The sequence below is a fragment of the Magnolia sinica genome, chromosome 3 (assembly GCF_029962835.1).
Source record: "Magnolia sinica isolate HGM2019 chromosome 3, MsV1, whole genome shotgun sequence".
Taxonomy (NCBI): domain Eukaryota; kingdom Viridiplantae; phylum Streptophyta; class Magnoliopsida; order Magnoliales; family Magnoliaceae; genus Magnolia; species Magnolia sinica.
This window is the reverse complement of record NC_080575.1, coordinates 13,421,355-13,440,000: the sequence shown is the minus strand read 5'-3', so window position 1 is coordinate 13,440,000 and position 18,646 is coordinate 13,421,355. Positions and strand designations below refer to the sequence as shown.

The 18,646-nt window shown below is 41.6% G+C and overlaps 1 protein-coding gene across 3 annotated transcripts; it reads left to right on the top strand.

Moving 5' to 3' along the window:
* The first annotated feature begins 4,900 nt into the window (after positions 1-4,900).
* Positions 4,901-18,646, top strand: LOC131239558 (uncharacterized). Of its 3 annotated transcripts, none has more exons than XR_009168269.1 (5): positions 4,902-5,341; positions 7,152-8,399; positions 10,339-10,463; positions 11,451-11,597; positions 11,754-11,892. XR_009168269.1 is itself a non-coding variant. In XM_058237321.1 (5 exons), exons 1-5 carry the CDS (start codon positions 5,102-5,104, stop codon positions 18,522-18,524), a joined length of 2,001 nt encoding a protein of 666 aa, XP_058093304.1. In that variant the 5' UTR covers positions 4,908-5,101; the 3' UTR covers positions 18,525-18,646. The 3 variants fall into 3 exon arrangements, 2 of the variants coding, with proteins under 2 accessions (XP_058093305.1, XP_058093304.1); XM_058237321.1 differs by lacking the exon at positions 10,339-10,463 and adding an exon at positions 18,340-18,646 and having other exon boundaries at positions 4,908-5,341; positions 11,754-11,934; XM_058237322.1 differs by lacking the exon at positions 11,754-11,892 and having other exon boundaries at positions 4,901-5,341; positions 11,451-11,598.

Below are 18,646 nucleotides of genomic sequence, written 5' to 3'. Positions count from 1 at the left end.
AGATTTCAACGATGAAGGTAATTATCCCTCTAGTGTAGTCCACTTGAATTTTGGATATACTTCAATTTTGAGCTCATTCTCTAGAATGATATGCAAGAACGGATGGACGTCGTGGATAACACACATACATCCAGTGGTCAAAATGGTCAGGCCATTTAACTCATTTGGTGGACCACACTGGTCAAAATAAATGAACGGCTAAGAAAATCACTCCAGCCATCTGTTTTTTCTGTATATCGTGGTCCAATCGAGCAGGCGAACATCTTGATTTTTGAGCCAGAAGATCTGTTAACGGATTGGCTACTGAACCTGCCACTAGCCAATGTCTAGTGGTCGGTGCTCTGTGGGCCTCACCATGATGTATGTGTTTCATCCATGCCGTTCACCCATTCTTCCAGATCATTTTATGGCATTATCTCAAAAATGAGTTTGATCCAAATATTAACTGGACCACACGGTGTTGATTGAACGCCTACAACTAAAAACTTCTTGAGGGCACACAAGTTTTGCATCAATCTGATATATATTTTTTCCCTTCATCCAAGTCTGTATGACCTAATCAACAGGTTAGATGTCAAATAACCATTACAGTGGGCCCTAGGAGGTTTTTAATGGTGGACATTCAATCACTACTGTTTTCCCACGGTGTGGTCCACCTGATATTTATATCCACCTCATTTTTGGGTTCAAACCCTAAAATTATCTTTCAAAATGGATGGACCGCGTGGATAAAACACATACATCATGGTGGGGTCCACATAGCACCGACCACTAGCCACCTGGCTGTGGCAGCGTCACTAGCCAAACCTCGTCTGTCCACTGGACAACAGGACCCACCTGAATCTAAGCGGATTGGCTGGGGTACCTCACACCAGCTATATAGCTGCTGTATTGACGTCAGCAAGTTCTGTGGGTCTGATCATGAGGTATGTGTTATATCCAAACCGTCCATTCATTTGGTGAGCTCGTCATAAGGCTTGAGATGAAACATAATAAAGATCTAACTATCAAGTGGACCACACTGCAAAAAGCAGCTTGGGATTGAAAGTCTACCATTGAAACCATTTTTGGGGTCACAGAAGTTTTGGATCAACATGCAATTTGTTTTTCCTCTTCATTAAGGTCTTTTTGACCTTATGAACAGATTGGATGGAAAATAAACGTTATGGTGGGCCCTACAAATTGTTTAACAGTGAAAATCATTATCTCCACTGTTATTTGTGGTGTGGTCCAGATGATCTGTGGATATGATTATTTTTTTGTATAATGCTCTAAAATGATCTCTAAAAATAGATGAACGGTGTAGATATAATAAATACATCACTGTGGGGCCATCTAACTTTGATCTCCTTTGAACCGTTCTTACAACTCGGAGCTCGAGGAGCGTCAGTGCTCGTCCTCGCACGACACGCACCTACAGCAGCTATATAGCTGGTGTGTGGGACACCAGCCAATCCGCTTCCGGTTGTATGTGGTTCATCACACCGTCCACTGGATGGTGTGGCGCACTGTGATGTATGTGTGTGTCCACGCTGTCTACTGGACATCAGTACCCTCCGTAATGTATGTATATTCACGGTCCATCATGATGTATGTGATTTATTCAAGTTGTTAATTGGACAGCAGACCCACCATGGTGTATGTCACATCTCCACCGTCCATTGGACATCGAATCCTATAGTAATGTTTATTTGCTACCTGACTTGCTGATAAGGTCACATGGACCAGGATGAAGGAAAAACACTAGTATTGGCTTGATCCAAAACTCATGTGGGGCCCACCATTGGTGGAGCCCATCTGATGTATGTGTCTGCCTTATATTTTACGAGTCCGGATCCTCTGTTATTTGGTCAACAGAGATTTCCTGATACCCTAATCCTCATTGGTCCACGTCACTACTCACTAAAAAAATAAAAATAAAATAAAAAAAGCTTCGGACCCTAAACCATTAGGGTAACAGGAAATCCCTATTGCCCAGATAACAGAGGATCGCGACTCATATTTTACTCACGTACTATAATAATTCTGACAAAACTGACGGACATAGCTCTATGTAACTGGGCTTACAACCAACCTGAGCTTCCCGTAAGAAGGACAATATTCTCATTAACCTCAAGATAGAGCTCTTTGGGCCCACCACGAAGTTTGTGTTATATCCACTCCATTTACTCATTTTTGTAATTCTTATTTTAAGACATGAGGAAAATGAAAGAGATCTAAAACTCAATTGGACCACGCTATAAAAATAGTGTGGATGGAAATGTCCGTCATTGATACCTTACTGGTCCCACTTAACGTTTATATGTCATCCAACCTGATAATAAGGGAGCTGCCATTGGGATGAAGAGAAAATACAAATATTAATTTCAAAACTTCTGCATTGGGGATGTTTCAAGGGTGGGGCATTTAAATTTCACTTTTTCCAGTGGTGTTACTCACTTGAGTTACAGATCTCTCTCATGTTAGGTCACACAGAGAGCTGGGCATCAAGTCGAGTTGGACCAAGTTAGGGTAGACCTGATCTGACCCAGTTTTGAAATAGATCTTACTCTAACTCAACCCAACTCAATATTGAGTCGGGATGCTTGACCCAATCCGAGTCTGGGTTTTGCCTGGACTAACTTGGACTGAGTTTGACCCGATCACATGAACTGAGTTGGGTTGAGTTGATTTTTATTTATTTATTTATTTATTATTATTATTATTATTATTATTATTATTTAGGGTTTAGGGTTTAAAAATGGTTGAGCTTGAACCAGCCCGGACGCACCACAACTATCCTAGACGCACCACAGTCAACTCGGACACACCACAACTAGCCCGAACACACCTAAGCCAGCTCAATTTATTCATTAGACCTCAATTTTACAAAACCCTTAAATTATAATACCCTAACATAATATACTTCATAAGAATAGATGAAAATCATAAAATAGAAGTCTTCTCCAATGCAAAATTACCTTGATTAGTAGATTTGGAGAGTTGGGTGGTTGTCAAAAATCAGTGGCGAGCGGGTGGGCCTGGTAAGTGCAGACGAGCTGCTCAGTCGAGACTAGTAGCTAAGCTAGTAGCTGTCAAGTTGGAAACGTCGGGTGCGGGAGATGAGGGAGGGAGTGGAGGAGAGACAAGAGGCGGAGGGTGGCCTGGTAGTGGTGGGGTGGCTATTGGGCTTGGGAGAAGAGGGAGGGAGCTGCGGATAGGTTAGATTAAATTTTTATATATTTTTAATACCTACACTACCCGAATCCGAGTTGAGTCGAGTCGAGTTTCGAATCGAATCGAGTTAGTACCGAATTGGATTTCGAGTCGAGTCAAGTCGAGTTATTAGGTGGCTCAAACTCAACTTGGCTTGAGTTCGGATTGAGCGAAGTCTACTCAATTCGGGTTGAGTTGGGTCTGAACGAGTCAAACAAGTCAAGTTTGCCAAATCGTCTCATCTCGTGCCCAGCTCTAGCCACATGTCATAGAATTGATATAACACAAGCATCATGGTGTCCCATAGAGCTTAGGGTTGTTGGGGCATGGCTTTGTTGTGAGGCCATTACAATTTATGTACCTTATATCTATGCCATCCATTGGTTTTGAAAACTAATTTTAAGGCATGATCACCACAATGAAGTAAATCTCAGGGACTATAATACAGGAAATAGTGGTAATTGAACATTAAAAATTTCTCATGGGCCACAAAAAGTTTTGGATCAAGTTGATATTTGTATGGTCTCCTCATCCAGGTCTTTGTGAAGTTGGATAGCAAATAAACATTCCAGTAGCTCGCATAAAATTTTAACGGTGGGATTCAATCACTACTGTTTCATGTGGTGAGGTCCTCCTAAGATTTGTATCTTCCCCAATTTTGGGATCATATTCTAAAATTAGCTTTCAAAATGGCTGGACGGTGTGGATGTAAGCCACGTACATCATAGTCGGCCATCCCCCCATGTGTTTGGCACCCTGGATTGTGAATCAACTTTAATACAAAAGTATCTATGCATTGGTATATTTATGGGGGTTTGAATTTAATTACTAAATCAACTTTAATATCTTTAATTAGTGAGATATATAATTTTTGACACAATGGTTGTGATAAGCCCACTGAAATATATGCTTTGCCCGAAAATGATGAAATTTCAAGTCTAAGATGGGCAACAAGCACAAGATCATGTTTGAGTAACTAACCAACAATTTTTAATCATTAATTTACATGGAAAAGATTTAGACGGTGCTGATTTACATGGACAATGTTTGGAAAGTGCTTATCATCATTAGTACAGCGACACACACGTTACACCTGCAACTATTGAAATAATTTTAGGTGTAATCCAAGCTCTTTGTATTTCAAACCCCTTGAACAGGCGATTTGAAACCGGAGCGTTTGGTGCATGTATTAGATGGAATTAGGTGGGATGGAATTACATTTGTTCTCGTGCCAATTACAACCAATGTTTCGGTAGGATGAAAAAAGCTCGGAATTAGATTAGATGAATTGCATTGGGTCCCATGCCAATTCTACTCAATGTAAGCAAGTTGTGTAGGTATCACCATAATGTGTGGACTATATCCACACCACCCACCCATTTTTTTAAGATCATTTTAGAGCATGGGCCAAAAATCAAGTAGATCTAAAGCTCAAGTGGACCCCACCAAAGAAAGCAACGGGAATTGAATACCTACCGTTGAAAACTTCTTTGGGGCCACATAAATTTTGGATCTGCCTCATTTTTAGCCCATGCATAAAATGAAGTTACAAAACAGATGAACGGTTTGGATATAAAGATATACAATGTACCACCGTATTACAAGCATGAAATTAAGCTTACCCCACGGTGACAGGGACAATCCCTCCCCATACGTAATAATTATGTTTTTTGAATCCCATCCCACCCAATCCTTACCACGCCAAACACCCCCTCGAATCCACGCTGCCAAACGACCCTTGGCCCGGCCGTGATCCGGCCCGTGACGCTTTTGCCTTTGATTTTCATTAATCGCGGAGACCAATTCGCTGTCTCCACAAAAAACCTCCCGCTCTGAGCTTCGCTAGAGCTTTAATGGCGGATCATCTGCAACGATTCTCGTTTATTTCTTCCCATCAGATCCTTTAATGGCGTCTCGTCGATCGATTCTCTTCTTCTCATTCTTCCTTCTCCTATCTCAGAGTTTCGTCGCTCCGATTCTTGCCAGATCGAACGGAGGAGAAGAAGAGGAGTTCTGGGAGGAGTTGCTTTTGAGGCCTTTGCCAGATCGGAAGGTCTTAGCTCACTTCCATCTCGAGAGCACATCTCCCCCCACCAACACCTATGGGCCCCACCACCGGATCTTCCCCAAGGCCGTTTATCAGTTGGTATGGCCCGCTTGCCACTTCATAAACTGAAAACTAGGGTTTTTGTCTTTCTCTAGGGTTTGAGTCTGGAGCTTTCATCTAACAAATTAGGGCTTTCTTCTTCTTCTGGTCTTTCTAATATTTGACTATGGATGGTATTACGATTGGAGAGGACGAGGTTTAGGGATTATGGAGTCAGAGACTCGGGAGTTGAGTCAACTCAGCCAACAATTACACGAGTTGCTACAGTACCTCATTGGTGCAAACTGATGAGGCCCAGCATCGAAATTCATGGGTCCCATCTTTTCTGCCAATGAGAGACGATATGGTATGTCCAATTTATCTGGTGGCCCACCAGCGATGAATGAGAGATTGCTGACAGAACAGAGTACTGATTCAAGTACTAAATTTGTAGTCCTTGCGAGCTCCATCGAGCAGGTGGTCCGCTCACCGTGATTGTAACTGATGGGGTCCGCTGTTGATTGCTCAGATTGCTTGACTGGACAGCCCTAACCATCCATTGATGCACTTTTGCTTCTTATAGATGAATCGACAGGATTTTAAGCTTAGACAGTTCCTTTTAAGATTATGATGTTGGATTCTGGAGTTTGAGTTGACTCAGCTGACTGTTGAATGAGATGCTGGAGTGCCTCATTGGTGTAAATTGATGGGCCCAGCATCGAAATCTGTGGCCCCCATCTTTTCTGCCAGTGGGGATGTTACTACAGGACCAAATTATATATGGTGGCCAATGACAGGAAATGTGCAATTAGCGTATGGAGTACTGATTTAAATACTAGATTGCAGTCCTTGGGAGCTCCCATTGTGCAGGTGGTCCACTCTCTGTGATTGTAAATAATGGTTCCACTGTTGGTGGCTCAGATCGCCCAACTGGGCAGCCCTAACTAACCAGTTCTTGCATTTTTACCTTTTCTATGTGAATCAGTGGCATTTTAAGTTTAGACTGTCCTTTTTTAAGATGGTGGTTTTGGACTGGGAGTTGAGTTGACCCTGCTAACCGTGAGATGCTGGAGTGCCTCATTGGTGGAAATTGGAGCCAGCATTGAAATGCATGGGCCCCATCGTTTCTTCCAATTGGAAATGCTTCTGTGGGAGCAAATTATTTGGTGGTCCACAGACAGTAACAGGGAGATTAGCTACAGGGTACTGATTTAAGCATGAAATTGCTGTGCTTGGGAGGTCCACTCTCTGTGAGTGTAACTGGTGGGATCCACTGTTGATGGCTCGGATCACCCAATTGGACAGCCCTAACCATCCAGCTGATCCATTTTTGTCTGTTGATTATGAACCGTCAGAATTTTAAGTTTAAACCAACTCTCTGCTGGCATTGGTGGACAGCGCCCGCCATGGGCCTCCCACAGTAGTGCCCATTGGTCTCTGGATGAATGGTTCTGATTACTGATGGTGGGCTATACATTTCAAGAAGAGGATTGGATATGAAGAACATTGCCTGCACGTATAGTTTTTAGTTACCATACTATTTCCATCAATTTGATATTTCAGGGTGATGCTGCTTAACGAGCATGTCCACTCATCACATTGTCTTATGATAATTAGATGGTGTTTTATATAAAAGGCCCAACATCGTTCAAATTATTGATATTCTTAGGTGGCCCCTGCACCTCCCTAATTGGGCGGTTTCCACTCCTGGTCACAGGCTAATCGTGATCAAATGGCAATAACAAGCATGTAAATTGATTATTCAGTACGTCTTTAAGGATGATCTGATATTCTTGGGATAGAATCGGTTTCATCTGTATGTTTCAATTGTATTATTATGTAAATTTTGTTGGTTATGATGTTTAATCAGGTCCATAAATTTCGAGTTCGGGAAATGGAGTTGTCATTCACACAAGGTCGTTGGAACTATGAGCGCTGGGGTGGGTTTGACCCCATGCCAAGCAGCAACGCCAAGCCCCCTGGCGTTGAGCTTTGGGCCATCTTTGACGTCCCACTTGATCAGGTAGATGCAACCTGGAAGAATCTGACTCATGCTCTTTCGGGTCTTTTCTGCGCTTCTATCAATTTCCTAGAGTCTTCTACTGCTTATTCTGCTCCAGATTGGGGTTTCCAATCACATTCGGGCAATTTGAGATATGGTGCATTGCCCCGAGAAGCCGTCTGCACTGAGAATCTCACTCCATGGTTGAAGCTGCTTCCTTGTAGAGACAAAGCTGGGCTTGCTGCGATAATGGACAGGTCATCTATCTACAGAGGATACTATCATTCACAACGATTGCGATTGATTTCGACCGAATTTGGTCTGGAAGAGGGAGTGGGTGGAGGCATTGTACTTGAACAGACGCTGACTGTTGTGCTCCAACCCAGTGTCCGAAGAACCGTGACAGCTTATTCTAGTGAGAGATCTTTGCAGCCAAGTTGGTCCCTTAGTTCATTGTTTGGAAGGAAGGTGACTGGACCGTGTGTTATTGCAAAGTCTAGCAGTGTATTTCTTGAACTAGAGAGGGGCTTAGTCATGGAACTAGAGAAGATGGGAATGGAGAATGGAAGATTTGAAGCCGATCCAAGCTTTGAATTACCTGCTATTCCGGACAAGCTGATTAGAGAAGTGGAGAACTTGCATGGTCAAAGCTCTTCTATTATTTATGAGTTCTCTGTTGACAATTACAGCAGTCATAAGCCTCTTGATATGGGTATTACATGGAAGCTTCCTGTAATGTGGTCATGCCTTCAAGCACCATTCCATGTGAGCAGGTTTTTAATGGGAAGTGGGAATGAAAGGGGTTCGATAGCTCTTTCTCTGAAGCCTACACAGTTACATGGTGGGTTATTGGATGGTGAGATTGCATCTCCAATGTCAAATGGGGATGGGTGTACAGTACGAGCTGTCATTTTCCAGGTTGTGCCCTGGTATGTTAAAGTTTATTACCACACTCTACAAATGTTTATAGATGGACAGCCCCAGGCAGTCTCAGATGTGGTTGAAAAGATGCATGTCTCACCCTCAGAAGATAAAGTTTCGCCTGGAGTGATGGAAATGGTACTTAGAATCCCTTGTGACATGCAGTCAGCTGCACTAACTATAGATTTTGATAAGGTACTCTCTAGGCATAGCTTAGTTATTATTTATTCTCGTTTTTCTCCTTATAAATACTTAACTGCAGATGTTGGAAAATATCTGGCAAATATTTACTACAAGAAATCATATCTAGTGTGCATTCAATACTGTTTATTAAATGGTCTGACTCTATAACTGATTAGCTTGGTGAACATGTCCAATCCAAACTGACTGGCTGAAAGGCCAGCTCATTGCAGGCCGATGTGAAAAGTCCCTGGAGTCGTTTGTTTTTTACCTGTTTGGATTTATTTTTTTTCTGAGTTGTTGCTGAACTTTTCTTTAACTGTCAGAAAATAGATGATGAATTGGATAGTTATGAACAACCAATTGTGTGATTTTTGGGCAATAGCTTATCCACACGTTAGCTGAGGTGATGCAGGATATGAAATTTAATATGGAATGCAAGAGATCAAGCTTGAGATCATACCACTTTTAAACAGTCACAAAAATTCCACATCCTACATATTATCAAACATTCAAAAAGGGAAATCTATGGGGGTCCAAGCCTACACAACTTTAGGACTGGATCAAATAAAATTATAAGCCAAACAAGCCCAAAGGAGTGTAAGAATCATCCATTCTTGCAAAAGATTGTTCCCAACTCAAGAGATTCACTAAGTTTTAATTTGGGGGAAAATCTAGGGTTTGAAAATTGGGGATAATTGGGAATTGGGACTCTTTAGGGTTAGGGATTTGGATTAAGGGGTTTTTTTATTAAGGGATTTTTTTAGTCAAAAGAGAATGAAATATAGGAAAAAGAGAACCTGGGATGAGCCACACACATTAGACAGCAGATGGACCTGGACGCACCCGCGTGACAGGTCGTCTGCACGTGTGTGGGGCCCACAAAGTTGGAAACCGACTTCTAGGCTGGGATCAGCCAAGGATGGGCTTCCTCCATACCAAGTTTCACATCGATCCGTCACAAGGTATGTGTGTAGTACTCCGCCGAAGTTTCAGCCCTTCATATGGGCCAGAATCTGAAAATCTGTTTGTGCACTGCTGCAGGAAAAAACTTAGATACGAAAGTGGGTGAATCTAAAGGTGGAAGGGGTGTGGAGGGTGATGGATGTGGTGCGTAAGAAGGTGGAGATGATTTGGAGTGGATGTGGCTTCGCACCACGGTAGTTAGTCCTTCGAGGAAGGGAGGGCTTCACACTCAATTCAATTCTTCAACCCAAGGAGAGAGATAGAGAGAGAGGAAGAAACGCATGAATTTTTATTCATAAAATATCATTCCCATACCTATATGAGATTGCTATATTTATAAGAAAACCCTAAACCCAAAAAAGACAGAATTACCCTTGCGCCATGTGCGCGCACTAATACCAAAGCTAAAGAAAATAAATACCAATCTAAGCAATCAAAGCCGTTCATGAAGTTTCTAATAACAAAAATAGGCAAAACTCAAAATCCTAGATCATCTAAAGTAGTGGGCCACGATCATGAGATCCGATGGTAGAATCTCTATGATGATTGGGTCCACTCCAATGTTCCATAATGCAGCCCCCTAATTATGAGGCCCTCCAAAGATGTCGTCGTCGATCCAAATTGAAAGCAAGCCCTGCCTCCTACTCCAATACGTGCGTAGAGGGGGCGTGTGTATGATGTCCCCATCATGAGGCCACAAACACAGATCTGTGCTGGTCCACATGCAGGCACATGTCAATATGATGCAATTGTGCAGATCCAGAGCTTTCTATCAGGTGGCTCACATTGTTCGGATTGTTTCACTCACTCGGCTGGCCACAGCAAACACAACAAATTAATGTGTATAAAAAGTTGTTTTAATTTTCTGTTAATCTTGCACAATGTGGTCCACCTTAGGAGTTAAAATGGCTTGATTTTTGAGCTCGAAGATCTAATTGTTCCACCTGATGGAAAGCTTGGATTTCTCAAACGTTTGCTGTGTAAGCAGGTTTGGTTGTGTGTGATGGCTGTGGATGGGCAGAGTTCCACATACCTGTGGGCTAAGCAGACCTCCCTCTTCCAATATGGTCCACTAGTTTGTTCAGGTCATTTCCCAAAGTCTACCAGTCGAAGGTTAGTTTTCATACCATTTAGCAAATAGGCATTGGGAGCATACTGGATTCCAAACCTTTTTGAAAATAATTAATATCAAGTTTAGGTTGTTGTTAAAAAAACAGGTGTTAAGTTGAATATATTCCCAAAGGACGTTTTCAAAAAGAATATATATTCCCAAATGTGGGCTGGATGATAAGTGAAGAATTTCCTGCTTTCTGCTGCATAAATCTCTAATCTGTTTTTCCCTAATACTGATAGTAAAAGCATAATTTAAAGAGAAATGTTTTGGTGTTTGACGTGACCAGAGACTGAAGATGTGGGTAGTTGGATATGAGGTATATGGTCCAATCATTAAGTATGACCACTTTGAACATGCCTGGCCCATAAAACTAGCCAATCCACTCATCGAGTGGGTTGCACTTGTATCATGAAAATGGACAGTTAGAAAATAACCAACAACCTATATTCAATGTACACGTGTCCCACCTGTTGAGTGGACCAGTCTGGATCTCCCAATAGGGCACTCATGCTGAACCCACCTGGTCTGTGTTATGGATCACATAATTGCCATGTGGGCACATGTTCCGTGATTCACCTCTTCAACCCCTTGCATGAATCATCTCAGCATTTCTCATAATGTAAATGAAACTACTTTAAGGCCCTAGGTCATCATTAAAATCCCATGAATGAGGAAATTATAATAAAGTCATCTTCATTGGTTCTGTATATCTGAGCCCTCTGCTGGAACATATCAATCCCTTTGCCTTCAATCCGAAGAGAAGAAGAAGCCTTACTCTGTTAGGATGACATTTTCTTGTGAGATCCAAGCCATATGCAAACTTCATACTCACATTCTCACTTTTGTTTTCACAACTTAGCCTCCCTGCACATACGGATTGTGGTGAACTTCATTCAATCCAGTTCTTGTTCGATTGAAAATTTGAAATGATATGAGTGGGATCCTCTTTTGGATTCATGTTTTACTGAATCTCTGTATTGTTACAGGGTTTTCTACACATTGATGAATATCCACCAGATGCTAATCAGGGATTTGACATTCCTTCTGCTGTAATCAGCTTTCCTGACTTCCAATCAACCAAACATTTTCTTGAGGAGAACTCTAGCAAGTCACTGATGTTATTAAAATTTCAGGTATGACTTCCAGCATGTTGGTTCCATGAGCATGCATTGCAGATTCATGTCTAGAAAGTAGACTCCATTGGAATGCTGACATCTACCTCTTATGAGTTCCGTGACTTCCTCGTCGCTGCTGATCTCTTCTTTCTTGAAATTCTTGTTCTTCTCCAGGAAAACAATCTTGTGCGTTCCTACACAGAAGTACTGCTTGTGCCTTTGACCACACCTGATTTTAGCATGCCTTACAATGTCATCACATTCACGTGCACTGTTTTGGCCTTATATTTTGGGTCTCTGCTCAATGTTTTACGGAGGCGAGTTGGTGAGGAGGAAAGATTCTTTAAAAGCAAAGGTATGCCTTCTATGCTTCTTTTCCTCTCTCATCTGCTTATATGTGGAGAAGGTGAATATTCATCACATTACAATCGTCAAATAAGATTCATCCAAGTCAGAACTCCCCTTAAAGTCTCAAACATCACATCCTGCTTTGCTTTTTAGTCTGATCCTTCAATTTGTTAAGTAAATAAGATTCCAAACAATTTTCAGCCTTTAAAAATGACAGTAACTCCTCATTAAAGTGCACACTAAAATTTCGGAATATTTGAATCTGGTACTTTAAACTGTGATTCAATGACAGTAACTCCTAATTAATAGATGAAGATCGTTGTTAGATTTAGTAGCAAGACTAGGCACATATGTAGACCTCATCCTGATGCAGGACATGGAAAATTAAATATGATATGCAAGATTTCAGGCTTAGATCCTACCAATTCAAAAACAATCACACAAATTCCATGTCCCACATGAAAATCCAAACATTCAATTAAAAAGGGGAATCCATGTGGGTCCAAGCCGACACAGGCTAGGACTGGACCAATAAAAATTATAAACCAAACGATGTCAAAGGAAAATAAAATCAACTACTCATGCATAAAAATCAGTCCCTAATCCAAGGGATTCCCTAATTTCAATTCAGGGAACCCTAAGGTGATAAAAAGGGGCAAATCAATTAGGGATCATGTAATCTAGGGTTAGGATTCATGAAAAACGGCTATGAGAGAATAAAAGAGGATAAAAACCCGAGCCAAAAGATGATCCCGCGTGTGGACAGCAACAATGGCTCAGACGGACGTGCGTATGATCCCGGCCGCACGTATGTGGGGCCCACTATTCAGAAAAAGGCCACCTTAGCCCTGGTCGGCCAGGGATGGACTCCAAAACTCCCAAATCTCAGCTCGATCCGATGTATGGTTTGTGCGTGGTGCTCCGCCAAAGTTTCAGCTCGCTTGCGGGCTGAAATCTGGAAACCTGCTGTAATGAAGAAATCTGATGCAACAAAAGGACAAATTCGAAATACGGATGGTAGGGGAAGATGGAAAATAAAAAAGATGATGGAAGATGGGGGTGAATTGGGATCGATGTGGCTTCGCACCACAGTAGTTAGCCCTTCGAAAAGGGAGGGTTTCGCACCCACTTTTGAATTCTTCCACAACTCACGAAGAGAGCAGAAAAATAAAGCAGAAATTTTTTTATTAACTTCAATGAATGAAAAGAACTACAAGGGGTGCCTATTTATAGGGAGAACCCTATACCTACAAACTCGCACCATGTGCGACACCTATTACTTGGCGATGAAGTAAACTAAAATAAAAACTAAATAAGGAAATCTAAAGCGTTCACGATGTTCTAAATAATAACAATAAGCAAAACCTAAAATATAAAATCAATCCGACAAGTGGGCCACGATCATGAGATCCCATGGTGGGCTTTTCTTGACTATCGGGCCACTTTTCTGAACAAAAACTTGACTTCTAGTTAGGAGGCCCTCCCTGGATGTCGTCATCTAGCCAGATCGATGGTGGGGTCCTCCTTCTACGTACGTACGTGCGTAGGGGAGGCGGCGTGAGTGCGCGTGTGCGCGTGATGTCTCCATCAATTCTCCCCGGTTGCAAAGATTTCGCCACTAGCGAAATAAAACTCCTGAACCGCTCCAGGATGTCAGGATCAAGTCTCTGAAGCTCCTCCTCAGTGAGCCACGTGCTATCTGAAGCTGGGCGTGACTTCCATTTAACCACTTACTTCTGAGACCCGCCGTCCAATGTTGAAACTATCTGATGGTCCAAGATATTCTCTATTTCCTTTTTGGGTGTGTGAAGGTTAGGCATGAGAGATAGAAGCTGGGAAAATGAGTCGGGAAGGATAGGTATGGGAGGTAGAGGCTGGAAAGATGGGTCGGGACGGGTAGGTATGAGAGGTAGAGGCTGGGAACATGGGTCGGGACAGGTAGGTATAGGACGTAGAGGCTGAAAAAATGGGTTGAAAAGGGCAAATATGGGAGGTAGAGGCTGGGAAAATGGGTCGGAATTGGTAGGTATGGGACGTAGAGGCTGGGAAAATGGGTCGGGAAGAGTAGGTATGGGAGGTAGAGGCTGGGAAGAAAGGTTAGAAAAAATAGATATGGGAGGTAGAGGCTGGAAAAATGGGTTGGGAAGGGGCCATGGTTCAAAGGAAAAATATGGAGAATCAGGATGGGTGGACGAAGGGCCGGACAAAGTATCAGTGGTCCCCTGAAAAGTAACTAAATCCTCCACATCGGATGTGAAACTAATTCCCATGGAAGGTGGAAGATCTACCTCATACACATTGATACCGTTTCGTTTTATAATTTTGACGGGTCTAGCGCTACACGTGTGTAACTTACGAACGGCCCTCGAAGGATACCGCTCGGGCCTGATGCAAACCATCACAGAGTCCCCAATATTGAATCCTTTGAAACATTTATATTGGTCTGTAGAAAATGTGCAATGTGCATTATTAGTCATGATCTTTTGCCTGATTTCTCAATGCCATGAATGAATGTGATGCACAAAAGACTGCAGACTCTGACAGCCTATGGGACAGTGACATAGGGACAATATCAATAAGTTTCCTAGGTTTATAATCAGTAACGACTTCACGAGGACTTAGACTTGTGGACCTATCGACAAAATTATTCAACGTAAACTCGGTTGTAGGTATCAGGATGTCCCATGTTCTGGTATACTCTATATCCCTCCTAGGGGACTCATCCGGTAGATCATTAGGACAAACATCACGAAACTCATCCACTACCAGAATGACCTCAGTGGGTAACTCTACACTAACATCTGGTGCACTCTCTCCAGTCACAAGGTTGCACATGTTATACCCCTCAAAATAGTGATCTTGATGTCCCTCATGGGGTGGGTACACGGGTGCACGCCCATGACTGATTTCTTGGCCAACTCCATTCATTGGTCTATTCTTCAGGCCACCCGCCTGAGATTGGACATCTACCCCAATGGTGGGGTTTGTCCTGGCGATGGTCTTTAGTCGGGCAATGCGTTCATCAAGCTGCTCAAAGCATTAGTCCATTTCCAAGCGCTTAATCATAAACTCCAACTTTTGGGACAACTTGTTTAATGACTCTTGCAATTGTTCCATGTTTAGTGTAAGGTGCCAACCAAAATTCAGCAATATAGTTGTCAAAATATAAGAGAGATTTTTTATTTTTTATTTTTTTATTTTTTTTAAAGAATCGACCTAGTTTCTAAAAAACGAAAAAGGAAAGTTTCTAAAGAAACAAATTAGGAAAGCTTCTTTGAAAAAAAAAAAAAACAAATTAAAAAAGTTTCTAAAAAAAAAAAAAAACCTAGTTTCTAAGGAAAAAGAAAAAAAGGAAAGTTGCTAAAAATAGAAAGTAAGTTAGTTTCTAAAAAAGAAAAAGGAAAGTAAATTAGTTTCTAAAAAAGAAAAAGGAAAGGAAATTAGTTTCTAAAAATAAATTAAGAAAGTTTCTAAAAACTTAGTTTATTAAAAAACAGAAAAGGAAAGTTTCTAGACCTAGAAATAGAAAACTAAGTTAATTTTTAAAATAATTCAAATAAGGGGATAACAGAAAATTTCAGCAGCTTATTTCAGGGTTTATGGACCTCTAAACAGCCATATATGATGAGAATTGATGTGTAATGGACATAAACAACCAAACCCTAAACATGTAATGAATTCCCCTACAAGAACCCTAGGCTTTGATACCAAATTTGATGCAGGACATGGAAAATTAAATATAATATGCAAGATTTCAGGCTTAGATCCTACCAATTCAGAAACAATCACACAAATTTCATGTCCCACATGAAAATCCAAACATTCAATTAAAAAGGGGAATCTATGCGGGTCCAAGCCGACACAGGCTAGGACTGGACCAATAAAAATTATAAACCAAACGATGTCAAAGGGAAATAAAATCAACTACTCATGCATAAAAATCAGTCCCTAATCCAAGGGATTCCCTAATTTCAATTCAGGGATCCCTAAGGTGATAAAAATGGGCAAATCAATTAGGGATCATGTAAGCTAGGGTTAGGATTCATGAAAAACGGCTATGAGAGGATAAAAGTGGATAAAAACCCGAGCCAAAAGATGATCCCGCGTGTGGACAGCAACAATGCCCTAGACGAACGTGCGTGTGATCCTGGCCGCACATGTGTGGGGCCCACTATTCAGAAAAAGGTCACCTTGGCCCTGGTCGGCCAGGGATAGACTCCAAAACCTCCAAATCTCAGTTCGATCCGATGTACGGTTTGTGCGTGGTGCTCCGCCGAAGTTTCAACTCGCCTGCGGGCCGAAATCTGGAAACCTGCTGTAATAAAGAAATCTAATGCAACAAAAGGACAAATTTAAAGTACGGATGGTGGGGGAAGATGGAAAAAAAAAAAGATGATGGAAGATGGGGGTGAATTGGGATCGATGTGGCTTCGCACCACAGTAGTTAGCCCTTCGAAAAGGGAGGGCTTCGCACCCAATTTTGAATTCTTCCACAACTCACGAAGAGAGCAGAAAAATAAAGCAGGAATTTTTTTATTAACTTCAATGAATGAAAAGAACTACAAGGGGTGCCTATTTATAGGGAAAACCCTATACCCAAAAACTTGCACCATGTGCGACACCTATTACTTGGCGATGAAGTAAACTAAAATAAAAATCAGACAAAGAAATCTAAATCGTTTACGATGTTCTAAATAATAACAATAAGCAAAACCTAAAATATAAAACCAATCCGACGAGTGAGTCACGATCATGAGATCCCATGGTGGGCTTTTCTTGACTATCGGGCCACTTTTCTGAACCAAAACTTGACTTCTAGTTAGCAGGCCCTCCCTGGACGTCGTCATCGAACCAGATCGATGGTGGGGTCCTCCTTCTACGTATGTGCGTGCGTAGGGGAGGCGGCGTGAGTACGCGTGTGCGCGTGATGTCCCCATCACATCCTCTGCCATTGTTCTCATCACAAGGTTGATGACTCTACCCTAGAGGCAGATGGAAATCCCATTCTTTTTATTTTTGTCTTTTATTATTATTATTATTATTTTGTTCTTTGTTTCTGTAACTAACTGTAATTCTATTAGAAGAGATATAAAGGAATACGAATCATATTGGCCGTAGGTTGACAACAAGTTACCCTCTTGCTGCTTCTCTAGGTAGAGATTCAACGATTTCCGTTTGAAAGGATAATGATAAGTCATTAAACTAGAGGAGGAGGAGAGAATTCCCAATATAGAGAAGTGGGTGCTGCGCCCCGGATCTTGCCAGATCAAAACCCAGAGGATTTGAGCTTCTGGATGGAGTAAACAAAATGTTTAGCCCCCTTGCCAAAAGTCTCGTCTCTTTAAAAATAAAAGAGATTCTGCAAGAGTCTAATCTCTTGATAGAGATTCAGCCATCTCATTTCCGTCTCCAGGGAAATGAGTAAAAGATATGTTTAAACCAACATAATTTCTGGATTTCACTGAAGATCGGAGTAAATCTCAATGACTCTCTTGGTTGCTGAAGAAACCTATTGATAAGACATAACAGATCCTAGGCAGAGAATGGTGAATACACAAAGGCTTTGACAAAACGTTCTCACCTCCACTTCTGTAGTCTGTGATCCCCAACAACCTGTTCTCTGCCACACAATTGTTCAATACACAATAACCACAAAGTCCTGAGAACTTGCACCATGTCATTAAGTCAATGCTGCTCGCCACCTATATAACTTGTGATCTCAATCAGGAACTAGTGTTTCATCAGCCTATCATATGCTACTATGGCGCAAAAGCATATCTCCAAAGCCCTGTGACAGGCACCCAAAATAAAAAATCAAAATCAAAATCAAAATCAAAAATCAAAAAGCTTCCAACAGAAGATGCATTCTGCACCCAACTTGCTGTCTATATCTCCAAAATGGATGTGAAAATGCATCTTGAACTTATTGGATGCAAGTCTTCCATTGCATTTTGGATTTCTAAATCTGGTTTATTCAAGTAAAGATGCTATTTTTAGCATTCTCTAGAATTTGACATGCTTGTTTTGTATTGCAAACTTCTGACTTGTTCTTGCTCCACGTTATCTTTACCTCCAACTGTTTTGGATGTGTACCCAAATAGCAAATGTTTTCAATATTTCAGTAGAATAGGTAGTTTTACAATCAGCTGTGCACATTTGGGATGGGGTGGATATAGGAGAGCACATTAGGTGGTGGGTATTCTTTTTCAACATCTCCACCCCAAATCAAATATCAGGAATCAACCTGGATATGTATTTGGAATTTATATGAGGAAACTCCCTGAATTCCTAACAGAACAGAGAATCATCTGTTCTGCGAGAATATTCAAGCCACTTGTGATTTGTGGTAGATCCAAATACACCCTAAATCATCGATAAAAATCATTGAAGGGCATTTATTTCTAACTTGCAGCTGCCATGAGGCCTGGGCTGATCCCGCAGCTCCTGTCCAAGCTGTCTGCCAAGCTAAGAGGAAGGCCACAGGAACCGCCCCTGCTGTCACCGTCATCATCATCTATCTTCAGCCCTAAGCTATTATTCAAAGTCATATTAGTAGCTGCAGTTGCAGTCGGTTGGCATTATTATTCGAACGAATGATCATTGATGCTAATTTGGCAAGGCATATCCTTTTCTTGTACAATGAAATTTTGTAATTTTCCATAGATGGTTAGAAATGGATGTCCGGTGAAATACAATGAACGGCGCAGAAACAAGTTATA

What these genes read in the sequence shown, in the direction of transcription:
- LOC131239558 (XM_058237321.1), top strand. Translation starts at nt 5,102, where the DNA reads ATGGCGTCTCGTCGATCGATTCTCTTCTTCTCATTCTTCCTTCTCCTA. An exon ending in CCAAGGCCGTTTATCAGTTG is followed by an intron (nt 5,342 to 7,151) that starts GTATGGCCCGCT and finishes ATGTTTAATCAG; the next exon opens with GTCCATAAATTTCGAGTTCG. An exon ending in TGATGTTATTAAAATTTCAG is followed by an intron (nt 11,598 to 11,753) that starts GTATGACTTCCA and finishes GTTCTTCTCCAG; the next exon opens with GAAAACAATCTTGTGCGTTC.